The 17,885-nt window shown below is 44.3% G+C and overlaps 1 protein-coding gene across 6 annotated transcripts in view; it reads left to right on the top strand.

Annotated features, from left to right (window-relative positions):
- Positions 1 to 17,885, top strand: part of TMCC3 (transmembrane and coiled-coil domain family 3) — a 274,477-nt gene that overhangs the window by 190,759 nt on the left and 65,833 nt on the right. Inside the window, exon 1 of one of the 6 annotated variants that reach the window (XM_032416749.1) lies at positions 9,986 to 10,148. The exons of the other annotated variants lie outside the window; for them this stretch is intronic. Coding sequence (XP_032272640.1) covers positions 10,071 to 10,148 — 78 coding nt within the window. The 5' untranslated portion in view covers positions 9,986 to 10,070. Of the gene's footprint in view, positions 1 to 9,985; positions 10,149 to 17,885 lie in introns of those variants that run through there. 6 annotated transcript variants of the gene reach the window in all.

The raw sequence follows: 17,885 nt of genomic DNA, 5'->3' as shown, positions 1-17,885 counted from the left end.
GTGTACATGATCAAAAACGAAGACTCAGACCAATATGGGAACCCCACAACAGAACAAAGCACCCAAATTTGTGGAATTCTCTACTCCACTTATAATGTACATTTTTAGTAAACAACTCAATATGTAATGAGCCTGAACCAAATCTGCAAACTTGTGATATATTCTTCCAGCCAAACCAGGACTGAATTGTCAGTCGTTTATTCAACAAAAACCTTATAGAATCACAGCTTTGTGCCAGTGTAGTGGTGGCCAAGGATAAAGGACACTGTCCTTGGCCCTCAAGTTCTTCATAGTTGACTTGAGCTTCGGACACACTATATGCTGTGGCCAGGTCCTGATGTCAGCGGTCGCATCAATGAGCGCCACCTGCAGTCTCTCCTTTGCCCTTCAGTTTCTACAGCTGGTCCCCTCCTGTGATGTAACAAGGGGCCCGGACCTAGAAGAACTCTGTTCTGTAGATGATATATCCAGAGGAAAAAATCCCTATACTACCTCCTTTTACTTGTTCCTCCTTCCAAAACCCCACGTTTTTCCTGTGAAAGTTACCACAATTGCACCTAAATTGAAAATAGATTTCTATTTTTTAAAATTTTAATTTAATTAATTTATTTATTTATTTATTTTTATTTATTTTTAAAGATTTTATTTATTTATTTGACAGAGAGAGACACAGTGAGAGAAGGAACACAAGCAGGGGGAGTGGGAGAGGGAGAAGCAGACTCCCCCCCCCCAGGCAGGGAGCCTGATGCGGGGCTCGATCCCAGGACCCTGGGATCATGACCTGAGCCGAAGACAGACACTTAACGACTGAGCCACCCAGGCGCCCCTAATTTTATTTTTTAAAGATTGATTGATTGATTTTAGAGAGCGCATAGGCACACAAGCGAGGGGAGGAGCAAAGGGAGAGGCAGAGAATCTCAAGCAGACTCCCTGCTGTGCGCAGAGCCTCACGCAGGGCTGGATTCCAGGACCCTGAGATCATGACCGGGGCCTAAATCAAGATCTGGACACCCAGTCGACTAAGCCACCCAGGCACACCCCTAGTGTCACTCTTTTATAGCCACAAACACCCCTTCCTGTAATACCCTCCCCTCCCCACCTAGTTTCCCATTCTTGGCAACCACCAATTTCTTCAACATTTCTATGGTTTGATCATTTCAAGAATGCTATCTAAATGAAATCATACAGTACGTAGCCTTTGGGGACTGGCTTTTTCACTTAACATAACTCCCTTGATACTCACCCAAGTCGTTGTCTAGCGGTAGCTTGTTTCTTTTTTACTGTTGAGCCATAGTCCATAGAATGAATGCCCCACACAGTCTTAACTGTTCACCTGCTGAAAAAGAGCGGAGGTGTTTCCAGTTTTGGGCTTTTATGAAGAAAGCTAATATGAACATTTGTGTATAGGTTTTTATGTCAACATTTGTTTTCTTTGCTCTAAGATAAATGCCTAAGAGTACAGTTTCTGGGTCATATGGTATTTGCATGTTTAGCTTTTTTGTTTGTTTGATTTCTTTTTTTTTTGTTTTTAGTAATCTCTGCATCCAGCATAGGGCTTGGACTCACAAACCCGGAGATCAAGAGTCTCATGCTCTTCCAACTGAGGCAGCCAGGCGCCCCTGCATGCTTAGTTTTGTAGGAGAATGCCAGACTGTTTTCCATAGAGGCTGTACCATTTTACACTCCTGCCAGCATATGAAGTATTGACTTTTTCTGTGTCCTTGCCAGCATTTAGTGCTATCACTGTATTTTAACCATTCTGGTAGGTGTATAGGGGTAGTTTTCGTTTGCATTTCCCTGATGGCTAATGACATTGAACAACTTTTCATGTGTTTATTTACCATCTGTATATCTTCTTTGGTGAAATGTCTTTTCATGTCTTTTGTCCATTTTTGGTTGGATTGTTTATTTTTTTTTTTATTGTTGAGTTTTGAGAGTTCTTTTGTATTCTAGATACTAATCCAACTAATTTGTTGGCTATATGGTTTTGCAGATATTTTCTCCCCATTTATGTCTTGTCTTTTCATCCTCTTAAAAAGAAAAACAAAGCAAAAGTTTTTTATTTTGATGAGGTAAAATGCATTTTTTGGACTTGTTTATGTAGCCTCAATTCTATAGGGAAGACAATGTTAGAGACCAATTTCCAGAACAGTTGAAGCCTCCCTGTAGAATCTTCTTTAAGATTCATTGCTTTTGAGAAATCACTAGCATGAAATTGTTGCATTTGCTGAACAAGGGAAAATCAGAAGGCAAGTTCACCAGCCTGTAGAGCTTGAGTTGAATCTTTCTGCTTTCCTGGTTTTTTAAAGAAAATCTTAGAAGTTTTGGGCTTCTCTGCCAGATGGTTGCTAATGCTAAATAAATGACAGTGATTGTTTTCTTATAGTCATATAGAACATGCTATGTTAAAAATTAAATATAAATGTTAAGAGTGGTCATTTCCAGGGGTGCCTGGCTGGCTCAATTGGTGGAACATGTGACTCTTGATCTCGGGGTTATGAGTTCAAGCCCCACGTTGGGTGTAGAGATTACTCAAAGATAAAATCTTTTTTTTTTTTTTTTTAAAGATTTTATTTATTTATTTGAGAGAGAGAATGAGAGACAGAGAGCATGAGAGGGAGGAGGGTCAGAGGGAGAAGCAGACTCCCCGCCGAGCAGGGAGCCCGATGCGGGACTCGATCCCGGGACTCCAGGATCATGACCTGAGCCTAAGGCAGTCGCTTAACCAACTGAGCCACCCAGGCGCCCCTCAAAGATAAAATCTTTTAAAAAAAAGAAAAAAAGTTGGAAATGCATCAGGCCTGGAAGCTTCTGATCCTCAAAATAAACATATATATATATACACACATATATATGTGTGTATTTATGTTTATATATATATGATCAGCATGCATTCACCTCAAGCTAGTTGTATAAATTTTTAAATACTGATTTATTCTTTTCTTTTCTCTCTGTCCTTAAATCCTCAGGAAAAAAAATAAAAAAGCTTACTGTATGTTTCTCCCAGAGGGAACACTTTCCTGTACTATTAAATCAAAATAGAATATGAAAGGAAATATATTTTCCTTTACTTTGTAAGAGGCTTACATTTTTATCCCTTTTTAAAGTCAGACTTGTTTTGTGTCTGTTTCCTTCTCCCTGCTGTAATGATGTGATAAACCTGTAACACCTAAGGAGGTGAGATTCATCCAGAGCCGTGGCCTGTTTTTGCCTTACTACTGAACCAGGGACATAGCTATCTTTACATCTATAGCAACTTCTTTTTTTTTTTTTTTTTTTTTTTTACTGTCTGTCTCCCTGTCTAGATGGATTCAGGATTGGACCATGTCTTACTCATTTTTATATTCCCAGCACCAAGAACAGACAGAGCCTGTCACCCCATCAGCACTCAGTAAGTCATTGGAGAATTCACAAACTTCAGTAACTAGTCAGTATCTGAAAATTGGTAATATTCATTATTTAGCAAATTTCATTCTTGTATATTATTCATCCTTGAGGGCAGAAGCTACCTTTTGCTGTGTCTTACTCATTTTTTAAACCCCAGTGCTTGGAAAATAAGTAGACATTTAATGAATGTTGAGTTCATCCATCATCCAGCAAGTATGTATTGAATACATGATACTGTGTTAGGGACCATCAGGAAAATACACATTTACCTAAGAGGCATAGTCCTTTTCTTCTGGTAACCTGTAATCTAGTGGTTGGGGAGTGCCCATATAAATTATCACATAAAATATTCACATTACATGATAAGATATTATAGCTTTTGTTTTAAAATCAGAAATACAGACTAGGATTAATAGTCCACAAGGTCATCTGGCATGGACTGACCAAGGAAGGCTGTCCAGCTAGTGACCTGATGAAACTCTGTGCCCTCCCTGGAGTTCTCTGCTCACTCCCCTCTATTCAGGCTATCCACACTTGTTGCCTTCTCTTGAAATGCCACCCTTCTGTTTATCTTCTTTCTACTCATAGCCAGCATTGAATGCTGTGTTAGTCAGGATTCTTGAAACTGGCTTAAGCAAAAAAAGCAAAGCATTTCTTCATATAACTGGAAAGGGGGTCTAGCTACGTCTGGTGTGATGGATCTACCGCCATAATGGTAACCAGCGGTTTCTCTCATATCTGTATGTGCACACCACTCCTTCTATCTAGAGGTGGGTACAATTTCTCCTCTCTGACCTGGCTGGACTTTTTTTTTTTTATGAGAGAGAGATTGGCAAGGTGGGGAGGAGGGGCCTAGGGAGAGGGAGAGAGAGAATCTTAAGCAGGCTCCATGCCCAGCTCAGAGCCTGATGCAGGGTTCTATCTCACGACCCCGAGATCACGACCTCAGCTGAAACCAACACTCAGACACTTAACCGACTGAGCCACCCAGGCACCTGTGGGGCTGGACTTTTGACTCATGTTGACCAATACAGTGTGATGGAAGTGATACCTGCCAGTTCTAGGCTGGGCCTTAGGAGGCTTGGCAGCTTTAGTTTTGGCTCTCTTGGAAGCCAGGCCCCATGTGAAGAAGTTCAGCTACCCTGATGGAGAGAGGGGAACCCTGGAAAACACGAGACTATAAAAATATTTTATTAAAAAAAATACAGACACAGAGCTGGCCAGAGCCAGGCATTCCAGCCCCAACCCCCCACCCCCTCCCACCCCCGCCCAATGAGTGAAGCCATCCTGCATTCTCCAGCCCCAGGCAGCATCATGGGGAGCAGAGAAAAGCCACTCCCCTTGGAGGCCCGCTCAGATTGCAAAATCCCTGGCAGATGAATGGGAGCTGTTGTAAGCTAATACACTTCAGGGTGATTTGTCATGCAGAAACAGATAATGGGAAGAGCTGGATATAGTCCTCTCATAATTCAGTAATGAATCTTTCTGCTTTCATCGCTCTGCTTTCTTCCTGGGGGGCTGTCTTTGTGTGGTGGCCAGGGGGCCCACCCCTGCAGCAGGCTTACGTTGCACCAGCTTAGCAAGGCCTACGCAAGGGCACAGCTCTTTCCCAGTGGTTGCGGCAAGCCTCAGGGGTGACTCCTGTGGGCTCCGACTGGGGCAGGTGCCTGTCCGGGCACAAGCCACAGCGACTCCCTCTGATTGGCCAAGGCCGGATCGAGTGCCTCTCCCTGTAGGCAGATGTGGGGTGTGGTCTGCCTTACCTGAACCTCTTAAGTGGAGGGTGGCTGTCGGATAGGGCCCGAAAGAAAAATCCAGCCACTGGTTGTTGAGACTAAAGGGCTGCATGCTGGGCAGGCAAAAACAACAAATATGTGCGACATAAGTCAAGTGTAATCCTACCTCTTTTTTATTAAGCCTTTTCTTGTCATCCCAAACTTTAAACTACTGCAGCTCAGATGGCCAGATCTAGTTCTTTGGTGCTTATTAGCATAGGCTGCCTTACTGGGCTGCTTACACTTTGGAAATAAATTCTTACTTTACACCCTAGATTTTGTACCTTTGTATTCCTTATTGATAAGGCGGCATTTGTGACTTTTAAAGCGTGATATTTATTTATTTGAGAGAGAGAGCGCGAGAGAGCACAAGCAGGGGGAGCAGCAGAAGGAGAGGAAGAAGCAGACTCCCTGCCAAGCAGGGAGCCCCATGTGGGGCTCGATCCGGGACCCTGGGGTCATGACCTGAGCCAAAGGCAGACGCTTAACCCACTGAGCCACCTGCGTGCCCCGAGGCACAGACAATTCTTAACTTGACAGGAAACATTTGTGTTTTCTCTCTCAGGGACTGACAAAGGTAGAGACAGGGTCTACTTGGGTCCTGCTTCCCAGTGGGAGAGCCAAATGGTGATCAGCTCTGCTTGTTATCTTTCTTCTGGGGGGAGCTTGCTCTTGTGCTATTTAATTTGTGTTTTTAAAAATATTATTTTGTATGAATGTCCCATAGAGCAGCTTTTGGTTAACTAGTTTATGAAATAAGTGACCTAAAAAAGGACATCCTCAGCTAATTGACATTTAAGTGAGCCTAATGAAGTTTTAATTGATCGTTCTCATTGAGGGTCAGCATTTCCAGGATGGAGTACTAGGGAACACTAAGACAGTATAGAAATGGAAAGTATGTGCCCACTGACACACCTTCTAAAGCCCAACCTTGGTTTGTCAGGGACTTCACTTAGGTGTGGCCTCTCTAAAGTTGTGCGCACACATATTATACACACAAACACACCTGAGTAGCATACTTGCTGTAGCCTTAAATAGCTGGAAAAAAATGGGTATCAGGTAAATGAGGGGGGAAAACCCAGAGATGGACTTTGATAGATTTTCAGAATGGATCTTTGTAAGATTAAGTTGGCATAATGACTTAATAGTAACAGACTATCTTGCTTTTATACTAAGCTTTAACACTTATAAATGTGCTATTATATTTGTTTATTTGAGCAGATACCCCAACTGGTGATTTAAATATCAGGATTAAGGATGCCATTATCACATCTGTCCCCTGAGTCTTTGTTGCCTTTAAAATTTTAAATTATTTGGAAACATTGTGTGTGTGAATGAATACACATAGTCAGTGTACCAATAGTCATTTGTTAAATAGAGCCTTATTTATCATCTTATACCTCTCTCCCATTGAATCGTTCATCCCCCCACCAGAGATAAATACTGTCCTGAAATTTGTGTTTTTCAAGCTCTTGCTTTTCTTAATAGTTTCAGTTATAAATCTTTGTTCTCATAAAAATGGCGTTTATTCTTCATGTTTTTTTAACTTTACATGAATGGAATCTTCATGTACTTTCATGTAGCTTGGTTTTTTTTTTATTTGTTTGTTTCTTAGTAATTGACTGTGAAATTCATCCATACTGATTCTTTTAACTCTAGTTCTGTTTGTGGCTTATCTTTATTTTATTATTATTTCTTTTCATAAGCAGAAGTTCAAAAATTTAATGTCAAATCTTTATGGTTTATGTTCTTTGTGACCTGCTTCTGATGACTTAAGATCATAGTGATATTATCCCATTTTCTTCTGGCAGTTTTAAAAGCTGTGTTTTTTCTACTTCAGGTCTTTCATTGATTTTTGTGTATGCTATGAGGTAGGGATTTTTTTTTTCCCCAAGTGAAAAGGCAGAGCATGCCACTCCACTACTTGGCTTAAAATTGTCTAAATCTTCCCGTGTACCTCAGAATTAAAGTCAAAGTTCTTAAAATGGCCTAAATAATTTTCCTATAGGATCAGGTCTCTGAAATGTCTCTGACTTCATCTACTGTCTTTCCAGTGATTACTGGCCTCCTCACTTTTTTGGGGGAACACTCCCAAAATGTTCCTGCTTTAGGGCCTTTGTACTTGCTGTTCCTTCTGTCTGAAATTTTCACTTATCTACATATTAGCTCCCTTAATTCTCAGTTCTTTGCTTATATGTCACCTTATCATGGAGGTCTTCTCTGGCCACTCTAATTCACACACACACACACACACACACACACACACACACACTTGGTATCTGCTCTGCTTTGGAAGGACTTGCCTGAAAAACTCTCTGGACCTGGTATAGTTATGTTTTCTTTTGGGAGCTGGGGGGCAGGGCATGTTGGGGGGGGTGTTTTAAACTGTTGATTTCATTTCTTGAATGGTTTTAAGACTATATGGAGTTTTCTATTCTTAAATTTTAATAACTTTACCCTCTTTATTTAAAAATATATTTTTTATTTTACTTTTTGAATAGTTAATACATGCTCACAATTAAAGCATTCAAGTTTAAAAAGCATATACAGTGAAAAATAAATCTCCCATTCCTTTCTTCTAGCTACCTAGGTAGGCATGTGGCTTCCATTTTATCCCAAATTTATTTTTTAAAAAAAATTTTAAAGATTTTATTTTTAACTAATCTCTACACCCAACGTGGGGCTCGAACTTACAACCCCAAGATCAAAAGTCACATGCTCTACTGACTAAGTGAGCCAGGCACCCCCATCCCAGGTTTAAATATAGTAACACATGAACAAGGTCAGTTTGGTCCAACCACCTGGCAGCAACTGTTCTGTTCTCCTTTGATATTCAAGTCTGTTTGTGGGGATTCTGCTCCAGTCAGAGTCTTCCCCAATCTCAGCAGAGCCCGTGTTTTCTAGATGAACATAGACACCTGTCTTTACAGTGCAGTAGCTTTTCTTTGGTTCTTTGGGGACATCCACTCCTTTATATTACCTTTAGTTGCATCTCAGAGTCCCTAGGGAATTTCTCCGTGGTCAGTGGCTTTCTCTGACTTTATTGGAATGGTTCTTACTGCTTTGCTCACTTACGACTGTGGCTCCCCTCCCCAAGAGTCAGGCTTGAACTCCGGAGGGCTGCTCATGGGAGTGATTTGTTCATCCATTCACAGGTATAAATTCAAGCACCTAGTATGTGGCCCTCTCCTACCAACAGTTTCTTGTCTATTTCCCTCATTTCTCGTTTATCCTCTCGGAAAAAATATGCTATGCATATATAAGCATATACATATATTGTTTTTACATACATGGTGGGATACTATATATATTATTCTGCACATTACTTTTTTCTCTTAACCATGTATGCTGGAGATATTTCTGTAGCTATGGATAAAGAGCTGCTTCATTCTCTTACAGTTTCTTAATCCTCTACTGGATGGATGGATCATATTTTACTTATTTAGTCTCCTTCTGAAGGACATTTGGGTGGTTCTCTTTTTGCAGTGGTCTTCTAACCAGTGTCCTTTACACATCTTTAATCAGGGTTTCACACAGCTATCAGATAGATGTCCTTCAACTTCCATCCTGATATTGTCATTTCCCCATTCAGAAATCGCTAGCAGCTGCCCAGCACCCACAGAATAAGGCTGAACTTCCTCTCCTTGAAAGTAGAGCCAGGCAACCACGTGGTCTCCATATACTTTTCCTCTTGTGTCCTCCTGTTCCTGAAGCTACCCCCTAAACTGGTGAAGTTTTCCAAACCGACCTTTGGCTTTATGCTCAGTATTTTCCTTCTGCCTGCAAGACCCTCCCCCTCAACCCTTTGAAGGGGAGAATCATATGCTCCCTTCCTTCTAGGCTTGTTACTTGGCCCTCTAACTCAAGTTCTCTTTGGGGCAGCTGCAGTTTCAAGATTTTTAACTCAGTCTCCCACCAGTACACCCTTCATAACCAGACCAGGTGTTCTGAAGGTTGGCTTAGGTAACATATTTAATTGTTCATCAGTCAGTCTTTTGTAGACTCCAAATTTGTTTTTGAGGTGTGGGGGAGGGTAGGAGGGGCCAAGGGAAGGGGAGAGAGAGAATCCTATGCAGGCTCCACGTCTAGTGTGTAGCCCCCAGTTGGGGGCTTGATCTCACAACCCTGAGATCATCACCTCAGTTGGACATGCTCAACCGACTGAGCCACCCAGGAGCCCCTAGACCCCAGATTTCTTGTGGGCAGGGACTATTCACTGGGAACAGAGAATACTAAAAGGAAAAGATATATATATTGACTTCCAAGTAGGAACCACATATACAAAATTAAAATACACACCTCCATAGACCTTTGTTTAAATGGAAATGTGCTCTGTGCTCAGCGGGATCATAAGAAAAACATGGGCTTTAAAAAAAAAAAACCTCTGGTCCCCGCCCCAGGGTGTGGCCCATGGTAGATGCCCAATAAGTGCATGTTGAATAAAAAAATAGCATAAAAGAAAGCATTTAAGGCAAGCCTCAACATCTTGCCAAAAATCCATCTTTTATCCTAAACATACAAATAAGCCCACAGATAGGGTAGATGTCAATCAAATTTTGAGGCAAACGAAGCCAGTGTGGGAGAGTGTGGATTCAAGTTTCAGCGAGGGAGGAAGAGAAGTTGCACCTGGGGCAGGGTCTTGGGCCCCGGCGGGCGGGCATGGGGAGGCGGGGAGAGGGGAAGGGGGAGGAGACTCTGGCGTCCCTGCTCCGCCTCCCCCACCCCCACCCCACCCCCACCCCCAGCGGCGGCGGCGGCGGCGCAGGGCAGCCGCGCGGGTGTCGGCAACAGCTGCAGCGGCCCGCGCCGCCCCCTCGGCCGCGGCCCCCAGGGCGAGCCCGAGCACGGTCGGCGGCTCGCGGCGCGGCGGCCGGGGGAGACGGGAAAGTTGCCGGCGCGAGCGCAGACATGCCGGGCAGCGACACGGCGCTCACCGTGGACCGGACCTACTCCGACCCGGGTCGGCACCACCGCTGCAAGAGCCGGGTGAGAGGCGCGGGCGGGGCGGCGGTGGGGGCGCCGCCGGGCCGAGGGGCGAGGCCGGGTGGGCTTTGGCGCCGGTGTTCGCCAACTCTCGCTGCCCGCCTCTCGCCGCCTGCCTCTCTCCCTCCCCGGGTCCCTCCCGCCGCGGGTCCGCGCCGAAGGGGCTGGGGAGGGGGTGGGGGGCGTCGGGGGCAGAGCCGAGCCCGGCCCGCCGGACCCCGCCCTCCGTCGCCGCTGGGTTCCCCGCGCGCCTGCCGGACCCGGGCGCCCGGGGTCCCCGACGGCCCCGCGCTCCGCCACCCACCGCCAGGGAGCGCCCGCCGCGCGGTGCCCGGACGCGAGGGAATCCCGGCAGCCGCGGCCCCGGTGGGACGGCGCGCTCGCCCTCCTGACCTCGCGTGCTGCCCGCGCCTCCGCAGCCCTCGGGGTTTCGGGCGCGGGCCGGCGGAGGCGGAGGCGGACGGGCTTCCCGGTCTGGCGCGGCGGCTGCCCCGGCTCTGCCCGAGCGGAAAGTCAGCCTTCGCCGCGGCAGCCCCGGAGTTCCCAGCCGTGCCGAGCGGGCGCCCTCTCCATTGTTTGCAGTGTAATTTGCTGTTGCTGATTTTGGCTGTGGGCGAAAATAGCTCTTCAGAGCAAGCAGCAGAGACGAGCCTTGTAGTGCTTCAAAATAAAGACGGAGGCCGCAGCCTGGGCGCCGGTCCCTCCCGGCAGCGGAGGCCCCCGCCGGCTCGGGGGTCCCTTTGCCTTCCTGGGCTGTTCAGTCCCTCGGCGGATTGAAGTGCCTTTGAGAAACAGTACGTCCTCCACCCTGGCACTTGTTCTGGCAAAGCTACCTGGAGGTGCTCTTTGCTAACTACTCGCTTGTTCGAGATCTCAGTATTAGAGTGTCAGCCTCCCGGTGTAAAGTTCACAGAGTTTTGCGCAGATTCTGGCCTGCCATCCCCCAAGATCCAGAGACCACTGGATGGGAAAAGTGGCAAGGGCGACAAATGCAGCTCAGCCCCTAGTGCGGGATGTGGGAGTTTAATCATAATTCGGAGAACTAATCAGTTATCCCAGAAGTGAAGTAACTGGTCCCTGTTATCCCTTTTTCCTTTAGTATCTGTTAACTGAATTAACAGAATGGTTTAAATTTTTACAGATTAAACTTATTTGGTGGAGGTTACTGCATCCACTCCACTCTCCTCTACTCCCCAGAAGAATTCTTTTTTGCACTTTATTTTTTTATTGACGTATATTTGACATACAATGTTATATTTAGTTTCAGAGGTGCAGAATAGTGATTCCACAAATATATACATTACAGAGTGCTCACCATGATAAGTTTTGCATTTTCTTTAAAAGTTTCATAACAGTTTGTTATGAAAATAACCATAAACTGCCATTTGGAAGAAAACATGAGCGAAAGATCTTTGGTTACCTATAGTTAGAAATTGTTGGAAGGATGACTGCTGGTTAACACAGAGTTAACGAGGAGGAAAGGTGAAGATCGTTTTCTAATGCATTTGTAATTGGAGGAGTCTATTAATGTTGCAGTTGACAGAAGAAATTTCAGACTTGAAAAAAGTGTGGAAGCTTGGTTTCTCTTGTCACAACTGTGATAATCTTTGTGTAAACAAGATTAGTAATCTTTGAAGGATGGGTGGCTCATTGTGAGCTCATTTAGGTGATTTGGCAAGACTCATGGAACTTTGCAAAACTCACTCTTCATAATCTGTGAAATGGTAGTGATAGAGTTCATATCTCAGCTACCTAGGTGGAAAGTGGCAAAGCAAACACGTAATTTAAACTGTAGATTTAGTTTGTCTCTGCTGGTTCTGCTAATGGTCCATTGCTACATATCCCTTTTCTACCACAACCTTACGTGAAGGGAGTTGCTTATTTTCTTTAAAATTCTACCGATGATGTTACACGTACTACCTTGTATTATTAGCATGGAAATACCTGATTTTGGGTGTGGGGTGGGGCAGAGGGAGAGAGAACATGTTAAGCAGACTTCATGTCCATCGTGGAGCCTGACCTGGGGCTGGGTCTCACGACCCTGAGATCATGACCTGAGATCATGACCTGAGCTGAAATCGAGTCGGATGCTTAACTGACTGAGCCACCTAGGTGCCCCGAGACACCTGATTTTTTAAATAGACTGTGTATTAAACCTAAGTTAGACATTGTATGTACTGATTATTCTAAATTAGCTTATTGGACAAATGAAATCTAGTGAGGACTAGACAAACTCAGACCAAGGAGGGCTAGAACTTTAGCAGACAGTGACTACATGTTTTGTAGCAATGATGCTGAGATCCCTGTTTAAACTTCTTGACTGCTTTTAGGATTTTACTGTTCAGATGGCAAGGAATAGAACTGGAGGAAATTTTGTAAATTTGTAACTTTTCTCAAGTGAGGCCGATGTAATTTTGAGTCTGTTCTTAAGGCTGTAGTAAGCCTGCTGTAATGAAGGGAAAATAACCAACAATTTTCCTGTGCAGAAAGTATTTCTCCCTTCAGATGATTCTAGCTCCTGTTTTGTGGAACTCTTAGATCTAGCTATAAAGACATGCTTTTTCCTACACTCAGAAAATATGTGATGCAGAAGGAGAACATCAGGCAGTATTAGGGTTTAATTTCTTGATGTGTTATTTGGTGGTTTATTGCCAAAGGGGGGTTTGTTGCCTCTCTTTGGCAATAAACCATCTAGTATAGGATTTTTTTTTTAAAGATTTATTTATTTATTTGAGAGAGCGAGAATGAGAGAGAGAGAGAGAGAGTACACGAGACGGGGGAGGGTTTTAGAGGGAGAAGCAGGCTCCTTGCCGAGCAGGGAGCCGGGTGCGGGACTCGATCCTGGGACTCCAGGATCATGACCTGAGCCGAAGGCAGTCACTTAACCAACTGAGCCACCCAGGCGCCCCTCTAGTATAGGATTTTAAAAAGAACACTTTTGGTGGACTCGTGTGGTAAATTAGCTCACCTAAAAATACTCTAATGAGAACTGGAGGTGCTGTGCAGTTTCCTCCCAGGAAAGGGCTAAGACTCCAACAGATCAAATTCTTGCTTACTGAATGGTCATTTTTTAAGTTCAAAATTGATACCTGTTGAGATAACAGGAAAAATATACATCTCTCTTGCTGAGTTCGGTTAAGCCTTTGAGACTAGAATAATAATGAGGCAGTGTACTATTTTAACGTTGCAGGAGTCTATTTTTACAGCCAGGTGGATTAACCTAGATTCCCTCCCCTCAGTGAAAATGTAATATAACTAATGAATTCTGTGATTATCTCTAAGCTGACAAGTCAGGATCATTCATATTTTTAAACTTTGTCAGGGTAAAACTCAGAAATGGTGCATGCTAACTCGACACACAGAATAATATCCCCTACTTTAAAAGGAAGAGCATGCATAGTTTGAATCCTACTTTTTTTTTCATGCCCTAAATAGTTAAAGCCTGTCATCTTTTTAAGAATACAGGCAGTCCGCTTCCTATATATTAACTGGTTTTTATTAGTGAATTAAATTTCTGTTCTAATTTTAAATGTTCTAAAATGGCACCTTCAGCCACCTGTGGATAATGGTCAGCAGCTGGGGCTCTCCGATCAGGTGACCTGGATCATATTCTGGCTCTTCACATTTCCCAGCCGAGTGAGCACTGGGGCAAGGTCTAACCTTCCTGAGCCTCCAGTTCCCTGTCTGTAACAGAGGTGATAATAGTCCCTGCTTCTGGGAGTGATCTCGAGAGAGCATTTGTTTAAAAAAAACCCCAAAACAAAAAGCGGTCCTGTGCACTCAAGGTTAGATGTTTTTATCCCTGTGTAAGGTGAATACTTTTTTTCTTATTCTATTGGTACCGCTGCTAATCAGAATCGCTAGTCATCCTGAGTGCTTCCCTCCTCCTCATCTCTCATCTGTCGGCCATTCCGCTGGGTCTTTCTTGGACTTTTCTTGGGACTTGGTACCTTACTCCCCGTGTCCCCCAGTCATCTCCCACCTCAGTTTAGCCACGTCTCACCTCCGGAATTGGTAATGGCGCACTAGCTTCCTTGTTGCTCTCTGATTTCATCAGCCCCAATCAATCCTCCCCGCAAGGACCAGAGTATTCCGCCCAGAGGACCACTTTCAATGCGCTAGCCCCCAGACGACAGATCTTGTACTAGTGCCCCCACGGACCCCGTAATCATTCGAAGTCTTAGTTTCCTCTTCTCCACCCCAGGGGTGTTACAAGGACCAAATGCAGTAACATCTATAAAATAACACATACCCAGAAAGAACTCAATAGATGGTAGCTGTTTTTGCTACTACTATATAAGAAGTGGTCATAAGCTTGAAAATGGGCAGACTGCTAATTTTGTGAGTAGAATAGACTTGCTTGGGCATTTTTAGCATTTTGTCCCTCTTCCATCATATGTTCCTTACCACATTGACTGTTTACATATTTGTCACTTACGTGTTTATAAACTGTGGACACTGGCACTTTGAGAACAAGAGGTTTCATTCATGCAGCAAATACTTGCTGAGCGCCTTCCGTATGCTCGCGACCCCCTGTAGGCATCAGGAATGTAACGGTGAATGGACCGGACAGCCTGGTCTCTCTGGAGGCTTACTATCTGGTGAGTGTATTTTATTTATACTTGTGGCCCCAGGAAATACCCTCCTATTTTATAGGAGGAAATGGTAATAAGTACAGAGGCCTCTAACATCTGGGCATAGTGGCTACCTGTAGTTCATCGTTAAGTGTTCTGTGGTTTGGAAAGAGACTTTGAATTACATGATGAGTAATGGCCAAAAGCAGTCCGGGAGAAGAGGATGTCATAGCCCTTCTCCGAGTGGAAATGGTTGGGCAGTGATGTAATAAGTGGACGATCGCCTGCTCACTTCCTGGGCAGGCACAAGAGTGAGCGGGCACAGACTCTGTCCCGGGGGCCCCTGACCTGGTGGAGCGGTGAGCGGAGGGCTGTGTGAGTACACTTTGAATCAGTGATCTGTTTTATTCTAAAGAGTTCTTTAAAAGCACGGTGAATAATGATGAGTGTCTCAAGTCCGATTTTTGTTAAATTCCGGTTGGATAGATTGATGGGGTGTATCTTGAGCTGTGCTTTGCTACAGGCTCATGGGCTCTCCCTTCAGAGGAGAACAAACTGCCACCCGCCACCAGCACACGCGTCTGTCACATCCGCTGTTGAATACCAAGACAGCTGCTACCAAGTTGGACTGTAAGACCCACGGCCTGAATTTCCAGGGCTGCTCTTAAGGTCAGAAATCATCCTGATCTTTCTGGATGGAAATTGCCCATGTCTTGACTTAGGACAGGCTGCAGCTTTCAGCCCTGCTGTTTCTGTTTTGTGTTTTTATGTTTTCAGTGGAGGGGGCTAGTTGAGAGAGAAGGGAGAGAACCATGAATCACTGTACTGTGAATCAGAACGAGGACTTTACATGCCTTAGAAAAGGAACATCAGGATATATGATCCATGCATGATCCAACTGCTTCCATTGGGGGGAGGGGGTTGTTGCTTGAAGGAAAACAGTGTATTTATTGATTATTCCTCTGTAAGGAGGCAGACAGAACATAGATGAAAAGAAGAATGCAGTAACAGTGTTAACAGCTAACCTGTGCTAATTCCTTACTATAACCCAGGTGCAATACTAAGCGCTCAGATGCACTATCTCCTTAATCCTCATAATATCCTATTATAGCTTGATTTTTACAGATGAGGGAGTTGAGGCCCGGGCAGTTTATTTGTCCAAGGTCTTGTGGCTGTTAGGAAATGGTCGAGCTAGGATCTGGTGAGCCCAGATCTAATTGCAGAACTTGCATTTTACCCACTTTGCTGGCTTCTACCTCTGAGATGACTACTGGAGAGCAGCTCAGTCTTCGTAAACCTTTCGAGGCCTTGAACACGGGTGTGGTCAGCTTCTGCAGGGTGCCTAGCCAAACTGTGTGTTTGGGATTCTTACAACACAGCGCTTTGCCGGTCCTTTGTGTATCGTCTTCTGTACCCAATAAACTTTTGATGAAGAATGGTTTAGAGTGATAATTTATGAACTTTTTACAGTGCCTGTGATACAAGATTGTTGCCAGTAGTTTGGAGAAGTCTTAAAGGCTGTTAAATAAGCTCATGATTAAAGAACATCAGTGAAGAACCATCTTCCAGCCTGGTATTTGGTCTCTAGAGCATGAACAGTTGAAGGACACAACAAGGCTGGTTCTTCCTGTGACAGTCCGAGTCACAGTCCGCCTCAGCAGATCACCTGGTAGGACTTCGGCTTCCCTGGACCGAGGGCATGTGCTTCTCAATGTGTGGGGCAAAGTGCTGGAAAGTAGACTCAAAGGTTTGAACCATGTTAGAACTGAAAGGGGAATGTAGACATAAACTCCAGAACATTCCATTTGTAGAAGTAGAAAAGTGACATCCAGCCAGACTGTAACCAGTGAAATGAGGTAATTAATACAGGTAACTAATGAGATAACTAATAATATATAACCATTATACCAGCTTCTATCTTTTTTTTTTTAAAGATTTTATTTATTTATTTGAGAGAGAGAGAGAATGAGAGAGAGCACGAGAGGGAAGAGGGTCAGAGGGAGAAGCAGACTCCCTGCTGAGCAGGGAGCCCGATGTGGGACTTGATCCTGGGACTCCAGGATCATGACCTGAGCCGAAGGCAGTCGCCCAACCAGCTGAGCCACCCAGGCGCCCACCAGCTTCTATCTTAAAAGAGAATTCCTTAACAGAAAACGGTTTTAAATATTTTTAGATACCAAGCTAATTGCTAAGTTATATAAGATACATATCTCAAAATTTAAGTAGAATGAGAATTTGAAATTATTTGCCGTAGAGAATTAATTGATGGACAGATTTTACATTTTATGAGTTTTCTAGGTGGAGAAAAAGTGAATTTGAGTGATTCAATGTTACATCATCATCCTTATCAATTTGTTTGCAGATTTTTGGTGGGACTAGGGTGAAGAGGGTGTGACATTTCCTGTATTAGACTGCTTAGCTGCAGATCTGTTGCCACTAGTAAAGATGATCTTTTCTGATTTTATTGTTGTTTTTTTCCCCGAAATAAAGTTTTGCAAAATGAGTTCATCTTTGTCTTTACCTTCAACATGTTGGGATAGGATATTGGGGAAAAAACATGAGCCAGATGCATCAGTCATGGAGTACATTACACACACACATACACACACACACACATTATAACTTAGAATTCAAACCTGGTGTTTGTCATGGAGTACATTACACACACACACACACACACACACACACACACACACACACATCATAACTTAGAATTCAAACCTGGTGTTTGTTGCCCCCAAAGCTTTCTGTTCCTGTAAGACTCTCATTGAGGGCATCTTCCAGCACCAAGTGTTTTTAGCATATGTAATTTTCATGCAACACCCCAGAAACATCATCTGGTTCTTCGCCACAGAAACAATCATCTGCCCCAGCGCTGGGGGGAAGACAGGGATAGGATCCATTGGCACATGAGTGCCAGTCCCCAGTGACGTGCCTCCCTGAGGGAAACTTCCACAGCCAGGGAGTAAGGTGTGGCTTTAGCACATAATAAAAGGCATTTCTACTTAGATGTTCCGCAGGCACCTCAAAGTCTACATGCCAGACTTCATTCATTCTATCAGATCTCCCCACCCCCCTGCCTGGAGCCTGGAATACTTTCCCTGTCCAGCATATTCCCAAATCGGAGGTCCGGGAAGCTCCCTCAGCGCCCCCCATCCCTTACCCA

The sequence above is a fragment of the Phoca vitulina genome, unplaced genomic scaffold (assembly GCF_004348235.1).
Source record: "Phoca vitulina isolate PV1807 unplaced genomic scaffold, GSC_HSeal_1.0 scaffold19, whole genome shotgun sequence".
Taxonomy (NCBI): Eukaryota; Metazoa; Chordata; class Mammalia; order Carnivora; family Phocidae; genus Phoca; species Phoca vitulina.
The sequence above is the reverse complement of the archived record's forward strand: the minus strand, read 5'-3'. Positions and strand labels throughout refer to the sequence as shown.